Raw genomic sequence first — 14,373 nt, forward strand, 5'->3', positions numbered from 1 at the left:
CACTCACAGTGAGATTGCCTATAAAAGTCGGCCAACCACATGAGATAACCATCACCCGAGCATGCATGTTTATTTCATTGGGGAGAGGGGAATAAGCCACTGCCTGACATCTCTGGCAGTGACTTCGCTCCCACAGAAACTAAGGATTGGGCATGTTAAAATCAAACAAACACTCCTGATCCCTCTTTCCCTTGACATCTGCCATCAGGAGGACAGCAAGGAGATCCCCATAAACACAAGATTGTCAGCCGATCCAGTAGTTATTGGCAGGATTTGCCAATCTTTCTCTCATGTAAATAGTTAGTTTCACACCTATGGCCAGTGAAACATTTTTCCAGACACCAAATCCCTTTTTAAAAATATTGAGCACTTGTCAGTATCACTCAATTATTCCTTACATAAGTTCTAATTGTTGTCTCATTGCAGTTATATTGCAGCTGCCAGCTTTACCTGACTTGAAGAGAAAATGTTAAAAAAATTATGCTTTTGTAACTTTTCACAAACCATTTTAGAACAATATCATAAATACATTTTGCATGTGAGGGTTGTTTTCTTTGATTTACTTACATTGTGACTCTCCTTAATTTCTTCGGTGTTTCTTAATCAAAATGGCTGACCATTAATATTTTCATAAGAACTTTTACCGCTGTCCTGCCCTCTTAGAATAGATTATTTTGCAGTTTCCTGTACATGTTGAGCAACAGTGAATTTGATATGTTCAGTGAAGCCTTTGACAAGTCTACAAGCTCCACCCCATAGACTCATTCAGTGACATAATTTAATGGACTGCTCTTTAAGGGGTTCTCCGGACATTTTTTATTGATCACCTATCCTTAGGATAGGTCATCAATATTAGATAGGTGGGGGTCCGACTCCTGGCACCTCTGCCGATCAGCTGACTGAAGGAGACATGGCGTTTGTCGCCGCGACCTTTTCAGTGTTTACCAGGCACAGCGCCGTACACATCAGTAGCAGCTGTGCCTGAAAATGTAACTCTGTCCCATTCACTGGAATGGGACTTGAACTAAAAATCCAAGGCACAGCCGCTGCGGATGTGTACGACGCTGTGCCTGTAAACTGTGAAGAGGTTGCAGCTACGAATGTAGTGGCCCCATCAGTCAGCTGATCAGCGATCGGATATTGATGACCTATCTTAAGGATACGCCATCAATAAAAAATGTCCGGACAACCCCTTTAAGGGAATATATTAGAAAGATACACCGATTATAACCTATAAAGCATTAACAAAATGCTTTTTAAACATTACTGAGGTTAATTTATAATCTTGAAGTGATTTTATGCCACCTTAACGTGAATGTTCATATTTGTGCACAAAAATCGAACTTCTGAATTTCACAAGGTAGTGTTGGTTAAGGTCTGGATACGGAGAAAGCATGCTAGAAAGAAGGGGCTCTGGCACTCTTCAGTATGCTGTACCCCTTCAGCTTCACTTGGGAGAGACGTGGTCTCTTTCAAACTATAATATATATATATATTTAAAAAAATTAGGAATTACAGATGTCAGACTACTTACGATGCAAGAAACAGTCATACTTAAAACAGCGGCGGCAGAACAGAGTATGAAAGGAGTGCAAGGACTGCTCCCGTGGCACAGATTTTGCCAAGGATCCATCAATATTTGGAGTGCATTGTGGTGGGAGCGTGTTGGGGTCTGTTGCTGCAGTCAGCTCTTTGTACCTGGAAACATTTAAGTATACGAAAACACTGACTTGGTCCTGATTTGAAGAAATGATGAGTACATGAAAAATGTAAAGCCACTAAAACTTGTGTTATTTTCAAGTTATCCAAGGACTAAGAATGTATTCAAACATTGCGATTGAGTTTTGGTTTTGGCATAATTTTCGCCAAAAAGGAACGTTTCCGCGATATTAGCTACAAAACTGTGACTCAATTGCAACATGTGAATACACATTGATAAATCCTGTCAATATCTTTTTTTGTTATTTTAGTACAAGATACATATTTGTATTTCGAATAAATTTACAGTATGTTCTAAATTGTATACAGGTTTAACATAATAATTTTGGATCATTTACCTTTCCTTGACTTCTTCTGGAAAGCCTCTCTCCGGAAAGACAGCAGAGATAGCACTAAACATAAGATCACTTGGCAACGAACTTTTATTGTTTCTCTTGCTGCCTAAAACAAGATCGTACCAAACAAACAACTTTACTGATATTCGGATATACTGTTACACTTATTTGTGATAAATGTTAGTTTACTTGCTAATAAATTCAGATTAGACAAACTTAGGCTTCGTTCACATCTGCGTTAGGTTCCCGTTCCGATGGAGCTTTCCGTCGGAAAGGAAACCCTGACTGACACAAACGGAAACCAAATGTTTCCGTTTTCATCACCATTGATTTCAATGGTGACGGATCCGATGCCAATGGTTTCCGTTTTCTCAGTTGTACAGGGGTTGCGTCGTTTTGACGGAACCAATACGCTATGGATTCCGTTAAAACTATGGAACCCCTGCACAACTGAGACGAACAGTAACCATTGGCACCGGATCAGTCTCCAATGAAACCTTTGGTTTCAGTTTGTGTCAGTCAGGATCCCGTTCCGACGGAAAGCTCCGACGCAAGAACGGGACCCTAGTGCATGATTTTTAAAGGTATTTCATTTCAGCACAGATATTGACACAGGTCTTAGACACAATGCTCTTTATATAAATTAACCTAAATGAGAATTTGAAACCTATAGTGTTTTGGCATGCCACAGGAGAGAGAGAGAGAGAGAGAGAGAGAGAGAGAGAGAGAGAGAGAGGGCGAGGAAGCGAGAGAGAGAGAGGGCGAGGAAGCGAGAGAGAGAGGGCGAGGAAGCGAGAGAGAGAGGGCGAGGAAGCGAGAGAGAGAGGGCGAGGAAGCGAGAGAGAGAACCCTTTTAAGAAGAATTCCCTCAAACTGATAACATCACATTCACAGCAAAGCATACATCAGTATTAAATCAATATCTGGAGACCATGAAAACAGAGTTTTTTTGAGTATGTCATGTCTCCTGTTCGGATCTTCACGTTTCTTATGCTCTGTTCACACTTGCGTCATGATTTCCGTTTTTACGGGAGAAATGATGGATCGGTTATGATGGAAACCGATGAAACCCATCAGAGTCAATGGGTTCCATCACACAACGGAACCGATGCTTTTGGTATTTTCGTTATTCTGCTCCTCCAATGGAGCAGAACAAGGGAAAGACCGACACAGATGTGAACAAGGCCCAACAAAGGTGTGAACAAAGCCTTAATAGTTTATGATTTCTTTGATAGTATACATCCATTTTCTTGTCCTCATATTTTTCTTTCAACACTTCCAAGCATAAATTAACTGTTTCAATGTGTTTGGACCTTGAATATCAGGTCCTTAACTAGGCCTTGTACACATCTGTGTTCGGTATTTCTGTTGCTCTTCTCCCTCATAGAAGCAAAGCAACGAAATTACCAGAAGCACCGAAACTGTTGCATGACGGACAGCATCGCTGCCTGACAGAATCCATTGACATTAGTGGGTTTCCGCCATGGTGTTAGTCATTTACCGGACAAAATAGCACAGAATACCGCTGTTTTTGCCCGGATCTGTGACTGAGGCCCTAACGGAGTCTCCAACACAGATGTAAACGAGGCCTAGACAGTTTTGTTATATTAATTTTATCTTCAAGTAAAAGCAAAGGCTTGTTTGAAGAACTCATCGCGAACCACTGTATCCTCAGGAGTCTTCGCCAACACCAAAGACAATAATTTTCCTCTCAATTTTTCACAGCTTAGTTTTGATATTCATGTAGAGCCACAGAAATCCTGTAGCTTGCACTTCACTGATCCTTGTTTTCGTAAACACATCATTAAATTGGAAGTTATTTTCTTGGTCTCTAATCGTTACTCTGCCAAGTGCCAGTCTCCTTCGTATTTCTTGACTGCTCGGTCCTTTGTAGTTGATCCAAGCAGACAAAAACAGACTTCATATTTAACTCTATAGTTGCCTTTTTATGTTGTCACAGCCTTTCTTCCCTTCATGTTCTTTAATTTTAACTAGGGTGTTTATTTTCAGATAGCAGTCTAATGTAATTGGCACGTCAGTGACTTTCAATATAGAAGTCATGAACACCATAGAGGAATATTCTGACAAGAGACGATCAACTGGGTATACACAAAGGTTGTGTACATTGGCCTCAAAGTCTTGCAACTGTCCCTCACCTCTTGTTTTGCTCTGGACGGTGACTTTGTCTTCTCCGTCTGCTTTGGTTTCTGCCTGACCTTTTGTTGGAGCAGAATTACTTTCTGGGCTCACCTGGGCCTCCCCTGTACATTTGAAAGAAGCAGATGTAAACATAACATTGCTGAAAAAACCTGCAGAAACATTAGTGACCTATCCTCCCTATAGCCACAAGTAAATATCGCTACAGTTAAAATAATAAACCAAAGATAAATTTGCCCGAAGTAGTGCTTCAATTAATAAAATGCTCAAACTTTCGAAAACGCAATAAAAAGGGTCAACAAAACTATTTAATTACCCTCCTCAGCAATTCTCTTTCTTTTTCGAGTCATGGGTCCTTCTCCTTTCACGTCTTCCCCCTTGAATCCCGATGGGTCATTGTGCCCACTCTCATCTTCATCTGTAATCTGAAGAAGAGCATCAACCAGCTCCAAAAAGCTAGCATCATCCAGAATGCTAGCACCTGCACAGAATCAAATCACAGCTTTCTTAAAATTCTTCCCATAACCATTTTTATTTTAATTGGAATAAACATTAATACATTGATGATTGAACATTTAGAAAAAGGTTTCCTAAGGCTAGATTCACAAGCGTGGTGAAACTCTGACGTGAAAAATGTCACTTTTTCACGTCCAAGGTGCCCCCGTGCGGGTCCCGTTTTCACTGTTCCCCCATAGACTTGAGCCCATGGAGGGATCCGTGAAAACGGAAGACAATAGGACAGGTTCCGTTTTTTTAATGGACCCTTCACACGGTCCGTTGAAACAATGGCAGTGTGAACTGCCCCATTGAATTACATAGGTCCACGTGACGGCCGTTGTTTTAACGGCCGTCACACGGACATAAATATGCTCGTTTGAATCAGGCCCAAAGAAAAGCCTGCAGTTCAGCTAGGAAATTGTAGATTGAAACACACAAAAGGTTATATATAGTGTCATCAATTCCATAATAAAATAACTGTAAACCAATATAGAACTTAGATGGAAATATTATAAAACACAGACATATAGCAACATAAATCCATAATATCATAAACACGTTTCATAGGACAAAATACATCGTCTAGGTGCCTCCAGTGATATGGCACTACATGTTCAGAGTTAATATAGGGAACAAGAAATAGAAACTCCAAAAAGTCATATGCAAAAACAAGAGGACAAGGAGTCAAACACTATTGAAAGTAAAAAAAAAAAATAACTACATTTTATTATAGCAAAAAAAGCTAGAACATACATGTAAACGGATCATAACTCTCGGAACAATGGCTCCTATTGTTTTCAATGAAAAATTGAGCTTTGCTTCATTTTTATGGTTTCCCTGCTTTTCATTAATTACATTATTTTAACTGTGTTTGTACTCATTTCTGTTTGTGTTCAGTTTATATTTTTAGATATCTCTTTATCTTCTCATTGTGCTGATATTTCATGTCGTAAGAAAACATCGAACTTTGAAGGGCAGGATGACCAATGTTCCTTTCCCTCCCCCTGGAATGCAAGAGAGACTAGTATTCTACACAGTGATTGAACTACATACTTTTGTAGTCATTAGATCTTTTCTGTATCTGTCCTCTTTTCCTCCTTTAGTTTTTTTTCTCACTATCTCGAATATCTTTCCCTTTTTTTCACTGTACACTTTCTTATTTTGAAATTTTTATATTTTTTCACTTATTAGTCAATATTGAGATAGATTTGTACTTAATATTGATTATTCACCTTTATGGCGGCTACTTTGTATATACATATATATACACACACACACACACACATATATATATATATACACACACACACTCGTACGTACATTAATATATATATAATTTCCACACACACTAAAATTGTAAAAAAAATAAAAATTCATTCATTCACTATAATCTAATATTACTGTTTAATAGATGAACACATATTATGAACTTTATTGTTTTATAGATCATCACATTATTAAAATAATCCTTTTCATTATCACTTCAAACTGATACTACTGTATCTTGTTTTATATACACGGAGGAAAGAGGTATGTTACATCCACTTCCTTCCTTTTAGAAGGAATGTATACATACAAGTATTCCGGCTAATTTTTCCCTTTACCTATACTTCTCCTGGGGTTTGCGCATGCGTCTAGACCTGTCTTGCGGAGTTGACGCTTATCCGTCGTAATCATCGTTCTGCTCTGTGACATCCGGGGAGCCGTGCAGCACGGCAGCGTTTAACAGCTTGGGACGGTGTTCACGCGCAATTTCAGGTTACGCGCATGCGCCATTGATCGGGATTCTCATTGGTCCGCTAACAATCAGCTGATATCGTCAGTCCGGTATTTAAACTTGATAAGACCACTTCAATGGTACCCATTGATAAAGCTATTTACGCGAAACACGCATCAGGGCATTTGTCTGGCACATCTTCACCACACCAATGGGCAAGTCATCTTTATTGAGTTAGAAACGTGCGGCTTAGTGTCTCAAATTTGGGGCTTCTTCTCCCTATGCCCCATCATCTTACTGATGAGGGTCTTTGATTCACTGCACTAAAATATCGATAAGTGATTTTACCTTAGAGCCTATACCTCTTTCCTTTGTAGAATTATATCCACTTTCTTGAATATATATTCATGTGCTATATTATGGTTGTGTTCCTAGCGTTTTATACTATATACTCATTTGTATCACATTTGGGATTGTAATAATGTTTTTAGTCCATGTGGTGTCGTTTTAACACTATTTTTGTGTGTCCTCTAGACAGTTAATTTCATCTGGATCTTCTGTGTGTACAAGTGTGTGTGTGTGTATATATATAGGAAAAAAAAATCGAGCAAAGAAGCAGCACTCAATAGCAAAAAATGAAGTTTATTCACCCAACACGGCAACGTTTCACATCCTCCATGGAAGCATTTTCAAGCAATTAGTGAAAAGCACACACAGGTATATATAGGGAGCACAAAGCTCAATTAACAAATCATCTAAATAGCAGCAATTATACACTTCATATTGAAAAAAATACCCCGTGTAACAGTGTAACAAAATATTACATATATGTGTACAAGAGTCAAACATTGACAAATGGTATGAAGAACTTTAAAATTCCAACGAGTGTAATACGTGCCTATAAAATAGTGTAATGCATTAATTGCATATTGATTAATTATCACATTATAATACACAATAGCTGGCACTCACCAATCTGGAGAAACAAGGACATCCTGAACAGAACATGTGTGAAATTAAAATTTCCGGCGTTACAAACACCGAACTGCGCATGCCCCAACTCTATCTGTCCATTGGGTAAGGCTATCACATGTGATCTGACTCGCCGTGACGATGCACAGCAACGCAACAGCTGACATGATTACATCACTAGCAGAGGCCCATCAAATCGCACAGTCGTGTTAGGGTCAATGCAACATAATACGCCATGTTTGTTAAGGGCAAATATGCCAGAACTACAGTTTACAGGGTAGAGATACCACTAAAATACCTCTAATGAAGTCATGAATAACACATTCCGCTAGTCAAGAAGGAGTGTATGAAAACTGTGTATAAGATGCACAGTGGTAGGTTTTGCTCAATTGGAATACCTTATGTCCCAAGAGACAAGAGAACGCCCGCTCACATAGCGTGCAGAACTCAAAATGAGCAAAAACCTGTACCTCATTTTCCAGAGATCCCTTAATAGGAGTAATACTATGCGCCTCTGTGTTGATGATAGATCATCGCATTGGTTGAGTATTTCTTCGTGGGACTTGAGTTCTGCACGATGTAATCATGTCAGCTGTTGCGTCGCTGTGCATCGTCACGGCTAGTCAGATCACATGTGATAGCCTTACCCAATGGACAGATAGAGTTGGGGCATGCGCAGTTCGGTGTTTGTAACGCCGGAAATTTTAATTCCACACATGTTCTGTTCAGGATGTCCTTGTTTCTCCAGATTGGTGAGTGCCAGCTATTGTGTATTATAATGTGATTATTAATCAATATGAATTAATGCATTACACTATTTTATAGGCACGTATTACACTCGTTGGAATTTTCAAGTTCTTCATACCATTTGTCAATGTTTGACTCTTGTACACATATATGTAATATTTTGTTACACTGGGTATTTTTTTCAATATGAAGTGTATAATTGCTGCTATTTAGATGATTTGTTAATTGAGCTTTGTGCTCCCTATATATACCTGTGTGTGCTTTTCACTAATTGCTTGAAAATGCTTCCATGGAGGATGTGAAACGTTGCCGTGTTGGGTGAATAAACTTCATTTTTTGCTATTGAGTGCTGCTTCTTTGCTCGATTTTTTCCATATACCTTACTGGGAGAACGTCACTCCCTGTTATTTGAAGCTTAGCACCAGCTGTTTTTGGTTTTTTGCACAGTGCTGCTCCTATTATATGTTTGTTTCTATATATATATATATATATATATATATATATATATATATATATATATATATATAATTTTGCAAAATTGACATCGCGACCGCTGCATTTAATTTGTTAGCATCAGGGGGTCAGCCCCCCTACGACGCGTCATCGCACCCCCCCCCCCGCTACGCGATCAGGGGGTGTTGTTTGTTGTCATGGCAACCTGGAGGCCTAATTAAGGCCCTTAGGTCTGCCATCTTTGTACTCCTTTGAAGCCGTGACTCTAGCAGGGTTTCAAAGGAGACTGTCAGTATCAGTACATGCTGCAATACATTAGCACAGCAACAATCGCTGGTTCAAGTCCCCTAGGAGGACTAAAAAAAATTATAATAATAATTAAAAAAAAGATTTTTTTAATGTTACAAAAAAAAAACACCTTTTCCCATTTTTTTCCCTAAAGCAGTGTTAAAAAAAATAAAAAAAAGTTATAACTGGTATCACCGCGTCCGTAAAAGTCCTAACTATCGGAATATAGCATTGTTTAACACGCTCGCTGAAAAAACTAAAATGAAAAAACCCAAATTGACTGTGTCATTAAGGGGTTAAACATTTGCCGTGGGATGCAAGTCACCAGACTGAGATATTTTTGCCTGTAATAATAAATTGGTACAAAGAACTATACTTAGTAAGGGCATTGCAATTAAAGGGAATATGTGCTCAGAACAACGCCTGTCCACATACCCTATATGAGCATTAGGACATCATAGACGGCAGGAAACATACTGGGTAACAACTATAGGTCCGTGTGGAGAGCAGATGCCAAGAGCAGCCCCCACTCTGGAGGTTTCAGCGTAATAATATTTCTCATGGTCGTCCATTGATTTGAATTACCACCTCCCTTGTAAAATGTGTAGGCACAGATAGATCACTCTGGAAAAACAGCTGATCACCTGGGAGAAGGGGGGGGCCACTGGACCCCCAGTGATCAGCCGATTGCCAGGAGGGCTACATTTGAATTTGGAAAGGGAGTAAAATATAAATGAAAGCATGCAAGGCTTTGGAAAGCGTTTCAAGAACATGATGGAACAGGCAGAAAGAAAAGACAAATTTTATGCGCACCAACCAAGAGTTGACAAACAGGATATTGTTGCATACTCAGAACAATAAGTTAATTTTGCTACTTTTTATACAATATTACATGGTCAGTTATCCTAAATATTTGCAAAAACTGTACTATCAGTATAATCCTTTTAGCTTCCTTGTGACATACCCGTTATTGATGTGCTGTTGCGCCCAGCCGAGAAAGAGTGACCGTACATAAACATACGCTCACGTTCATGTAAGCGTGGAATAGAGGTCATTGCAGATGGAAAATCCACCTCTGTAATTAGAAAACAAATTAAATGCACAATGAAGTATCAAACAATAATGATTACAATTTACAAGCTATGTGAACAACGGTTACTCTCCAAGCCTAATAAAGGTCGAACGCTAAAACCTACCTCCTTCTCCATGAACCTTTCCATCATAGTTACTGATAAGTTCCTCAAGAAACATTTCATCCTCCTCTTTAGCCGCGTCTCCCATGTAAGGGATGTTACACAAAATAGTCTCATCTTCCACCTAAAATTCAGGTAGAGAAAAGAATGAAAAACATACCATTGTCTGATGCAATAGAAAAGTAAAACTATAGGTAGACTAACCATATAGTGAGAAAACCCTAACTATTTACAGTCCACAATCTATGTAGGTGTCTCTGGTTTGCTGGATATCCCTAGTCACGTTTCAAGGCACTTTCATGGGTAAGATATTGACTTACAGGGTAGCTACCTATAGGTGAAACTAGAGACACCATTTTCTTCTTTATGGAGGAGAGCTAATTTGAATAATTTTCCTAGGGAGCATTGTGTATAAGGCTACCTACACCAGCTGCATTTCAACAGTGCAGGTAGAAATGAAGAAACCAGTTGTCTATAGAACGGGCCAGCAACCTTCAGCACTCTAGCGGTTGTGAAACTACAACTCTCAGCATGCCCTGACAGCCTTTGGCTGGAATAATAAAGCATTTGGCAGTCATGACATGCTGGAATTTATAGAGCCGAAGGATGCAGACCCCCTGGTCTATAGGATATCTTTGAATTATTTTGAGGCATAGTGTCATCTATGATACTATGTATAAAGACTTACAGAGCACTGGTACTCCAGGTTTAGCTTGTGAAAGCGATCAGTGAGTACCAGAATGGAGATGGTTTCCCACAAGATCAGAAAAGATCCATGATACAAGCAGTAATCTGCTACACTAAGGGTATGTGCACACACACAAAACAAAAAACGTCTGAAAACCCGGAGCCGTTTTTTAAGCCGCTTGCGATTTTTACGCCCGTTTTTGGAGATGTTTTTCTATAGGCAATGGAAACCGGCTCCAAAAACGTCCCAAGAAGTGACATGCACTTTTTTTACGCAGTTTTTCCATTTAAATCAATGGGCAGATGTTTGGAGGCGTTCTGCTTCAGATTTTTCGGCCGTTTACGGCCCGAAAAAAAGCCGAAAATAAGCCGTGTGAACATACCTTAACAATTTTACTGCCATAGGCTCCTACGAGCTATGTGCACACCTGTAAAATACTATAGCCTTTGAGTCCAGCTGTAGAAGGGCAGAGGCAGTCGACTACGCTATTGATTCCGTCAAAACTATGGAACCCTTGCACAACGGAGACAAACGGAAACCATTGGCACCAGATCCGTCACCATTGAAATCAATGGTGATGAAAACGGAAACCTTTGAATTCCGTTTGTGTTAGTCAGGGTCTTGTTCCAAAGGAAAGCTCAGACAGAACGTCGGAACGGGACCCTAGCACAGATGTGAACGAAGCCTAATCTATATAGGTAATTACACTAAATTACGCCCTTTGGACCGCATCGTTATCTAGAGATTGAGCAGGGATGGCCACTACTACGGATTGTTTGGCAGAGGTCATCAATCCTGTAATCCACAAACCATATTAAGTTTACACATAACAAGCCTGCCAAGACAACTGGTCATCTGATCCTTACAACTATTATGGCGATTTTACACGATTGTGCAAAGTTTACAGACAGCAATTTTGGGTAATATGAAAACCATATGATTACAACATTGACCCGAGTTGACAATGGGATGCCACTCATTTTTATGCGGACTACCGAAAACAACTGTCCACCTATGTCTCTATTATTTGACCACGGATTGTCAATGAGTAACTTAATATTAAAGGGCTTGTCCGTCTTAGACAATCCCTGTTCAAATGCCCTTTTAGCGGAATCGATTATCAAAGCCTATAAAAAAGAATGTCGAGAACCTCGCTCATTCGTGCATAGGGAAATTAGATTGTGAGCCCCACTGAGGACAGGGACGGATGTGAATGAGTGCTCCAAAATATGTTGGCGTTATAGAAGCAAATGGAAATATATAAATAAAACGAGCTATAACAGAACATACCATGAAGTTTTGCTGGAGAGGAGACCAAGAGTACATGATAGGAACAAGTGCGACAGTGTTCAGGGACCTTGTATGTATAGTCTGGACGGCAAAATCAGGAAAGATACTTTCAACGGTACACTAGAAAGAAATTTAGGTGATTTACTGTTATATTACAAGTGGTAAATGTTTTTGAAGAACAAGCATCACTACATGTTATAACAGAGTTACCTTTTTCAGAAAAGGAAGTGTATTTGAGGGATCCGTTATCTGAACTGGATGAAGACTTAGATTTTTCCACCCTTCGTTTAAAAGATCTGTTCTCTCACGTATTTTCATAACATTTTCCACATATTGTGCCTGACCGTTAAAAAATAGAAACATTAAAAAGGATTACAGTAACATTTACTAAGAAGAATGAGTTCTACAAATGACAGACTCGCTAACATAGCCTTTATTTATAGTAATTCAATATATTACATTCTTTTAATGTCAATCACACTTTATTACATTTTCCACATAATTTTCACAAACATACAATTTTGATATAGTAATCCCAACAACCCACCGCCCTCTATTGAGTATGGAGAACAAAGGAGGAACAGTACAACCAGTAGAGAAAGAGAGCAAAAAACATTATTTAAATAATATTTATATTCCTATTATAATATTTTGTAAATTGAAATAAGTCTTCCATGTATTTGCATTAAAGGGGTTGCCCAGCCCCAAAAAGTTGATGGCCTATCCTGTGAGAAGTACAGGAACTAAAGGGAAAGCAGCGCTCATGAGCGCTGCGACCCCTTCAAATCAGCTGATCGGCGAGGTGTCAGGAGTCGATCCCCTGACCAATCAGATATTAAAGGCCTATCCTATCCAATTTTTTGTGACTAGACAACCTCTTTAATTCAATATATTGTAGATAAAATACTCCACTGTACTAGCACTGGATGAACAGTGGCAGATTGTGTAAAGACATGCCCCATTGACAAGAGAAAATGGCAATGATCCTTCACAATGCAGAGTTCTAAGAAAAAGATGGTGATGAACTATTTATAGGGAATGCAAGTATTTACTATAACGGATATGTCCGTTCCTCTTTAACCCTTTCATGACCAAGGGTCATTGATGCCCGTGTCCAGGTCAAATTTTCCATTTCAGATATGCACTTCTTTAACCCCTTCCCGCATTTTCACGTGCATGCATGTCGGGGCACGTACAAATGCGCATTCCCACGTGCATGTACGTGATAGAGATCGTGCAGGCACAGAAGCTGTACCCGCTCCATTGCCGCTGGAGCCCGGCTGTGACTGACAGCCAGGCTCCCGCTGCAACGGCTGAGATTGAAGAAACCTTCAATCTCAGCCATTTGACCAGGGCCGGCCTTAGAAAAGATGGCGCCCCGTGCAAAATGATGTTTCGGCGCCCCACACTTATTAATAAAAATGCCTCATAAAAAAATTATAATGCCCCTTTAGTGCCCCCATACAGTATAAAAATAATATTTAATAAAATAATATATTGCAACCCCTTCAAGGACACAGTATTTTCTCCTCTAATTGTGCCCACAGTATTATGCCCCCTGTAGTACCCCTACACAGTATAATGTCCGCCTTAGTGGCCCCACACAGTATAGTGCCCCCCTGTAGATTTTGCCATACAGCCTCTCTTTAGATCGTGCACCACCTCTCCCTTGTAGACAGTGCCCCCAAACAAAAACAAAAATTGTACTCACCTAGGCCCGTTCCCACGACGAATTGATCTGCTCCACGACAGGATCCTTGCGTAGGCCGACGTAATCCTCTAGCCTAGTACAGAGTTTCCCAACATTTAAAAAAAAAAATCATTTCCTCAGGGCACCCCTACCAAAAATTGTTTCGCGAAAGACAGAAAACGGATAAAAACAAGCACTACACTCGTAGGGAATGTTAACGAAGCGTTTTTGGCAAGGCAAAAAAAATCTGACACAAAATTTATATTTTTTTGCGTTTTTTTCTCAAGCAGTTGAAGCTAATGCAAAAGACGCAGGCAAAAAAGAACTCCAAATGGGCGCTACAGGTAATTTCTGCCTCCTATTAATTTCAATTGATGGTAGGGAGCACCACACAGCCCGCTGGTAGGGAGCGCCACACAGCCCCCTGGTAGGGAGCGCCACACAGCCCACAGCCCCCTTGTATATAGCAACCCCCCCCCCCTTCCTTCAACGCTGTGGACAGGGATTCAGCTTCAGGAGTTTCACCTGATGTCACTGTTCATATATGGACAGAGAAATCAAGTGGAGCGCTCCAGGAGTGGAATCCTCGACCACACGGGCATTCCGCTCCTTTAGGGAGCTACTGT

General features: G+C 39.9%; 1 protein-coding gene across 9 annotated transcripts in view; it reads right to left on the reverse strand.

Moving 5' to 3' along the window:
- Positions 1 to 14,373, reverse strand: part of EZH1 (enhancer of zeste 1 polycomb repressive complex 2 subunit) — a 519,099-nt gene that overhangs the window by 19,217 nt on the left and 485,509 nt on the right. For all 9 annotated transcript variants that reach the window (XM_075847032.1, XM_075847030.1, XM_075847027.1 and 6 more), the window contains 8 exons: positions 12,268 to 12,396; positions 12,058 to 12,177; positions 10,083 to 10,203; positions 9,851 to 9,961; positions 4,528 to 4,692; positions 4,211 to 4,315; positions 2,058 to 2,160; positions 1,535 to 1,698 (listed from right to left, as the gene is read on the reverse strand). In XM_075847032.1, the coding sequence (XP_075703147.1) occupies positions 1,535 to 1,698; positions 2,058 to 2,160; positions 4,211 to 4,315; positions 4,528 to 4,692; positions 9,851 to 9,961; positions 10,083 to 10,203; positions 12,058 to 12,177; positions 12,268 to 12,396 (1,018 nt within the window). The remainder of the gene's footprint in view (positions 1 to 1,534; positions 1,699 to 2,057; positions 2,161 to 4,210; positions 4,316 to 4,527; positions 4,693 to 9,850; positions 9,962 to 10,082; positions 10,204 to 12,057; positions 12,178 to 12,267; positions 12,397 to 14,373) is intronic.

This window comes from Rhinoderma darwinii, chromosome 13, assembly GCF_050947455.1.
Source record: "Rhinoderma darwinii isolate aRhiDar2 chromosome 13, aRhiDar2.hap1, whole genome shotgun sequence".
Taxonomy (NCBI): domain Eukaryota; kingdom Metazoa; phylum Chordata; class Amphibia; order Anura; family Rhinodermatidae; genus Rhinoderma; species Rhinoderma darwinii.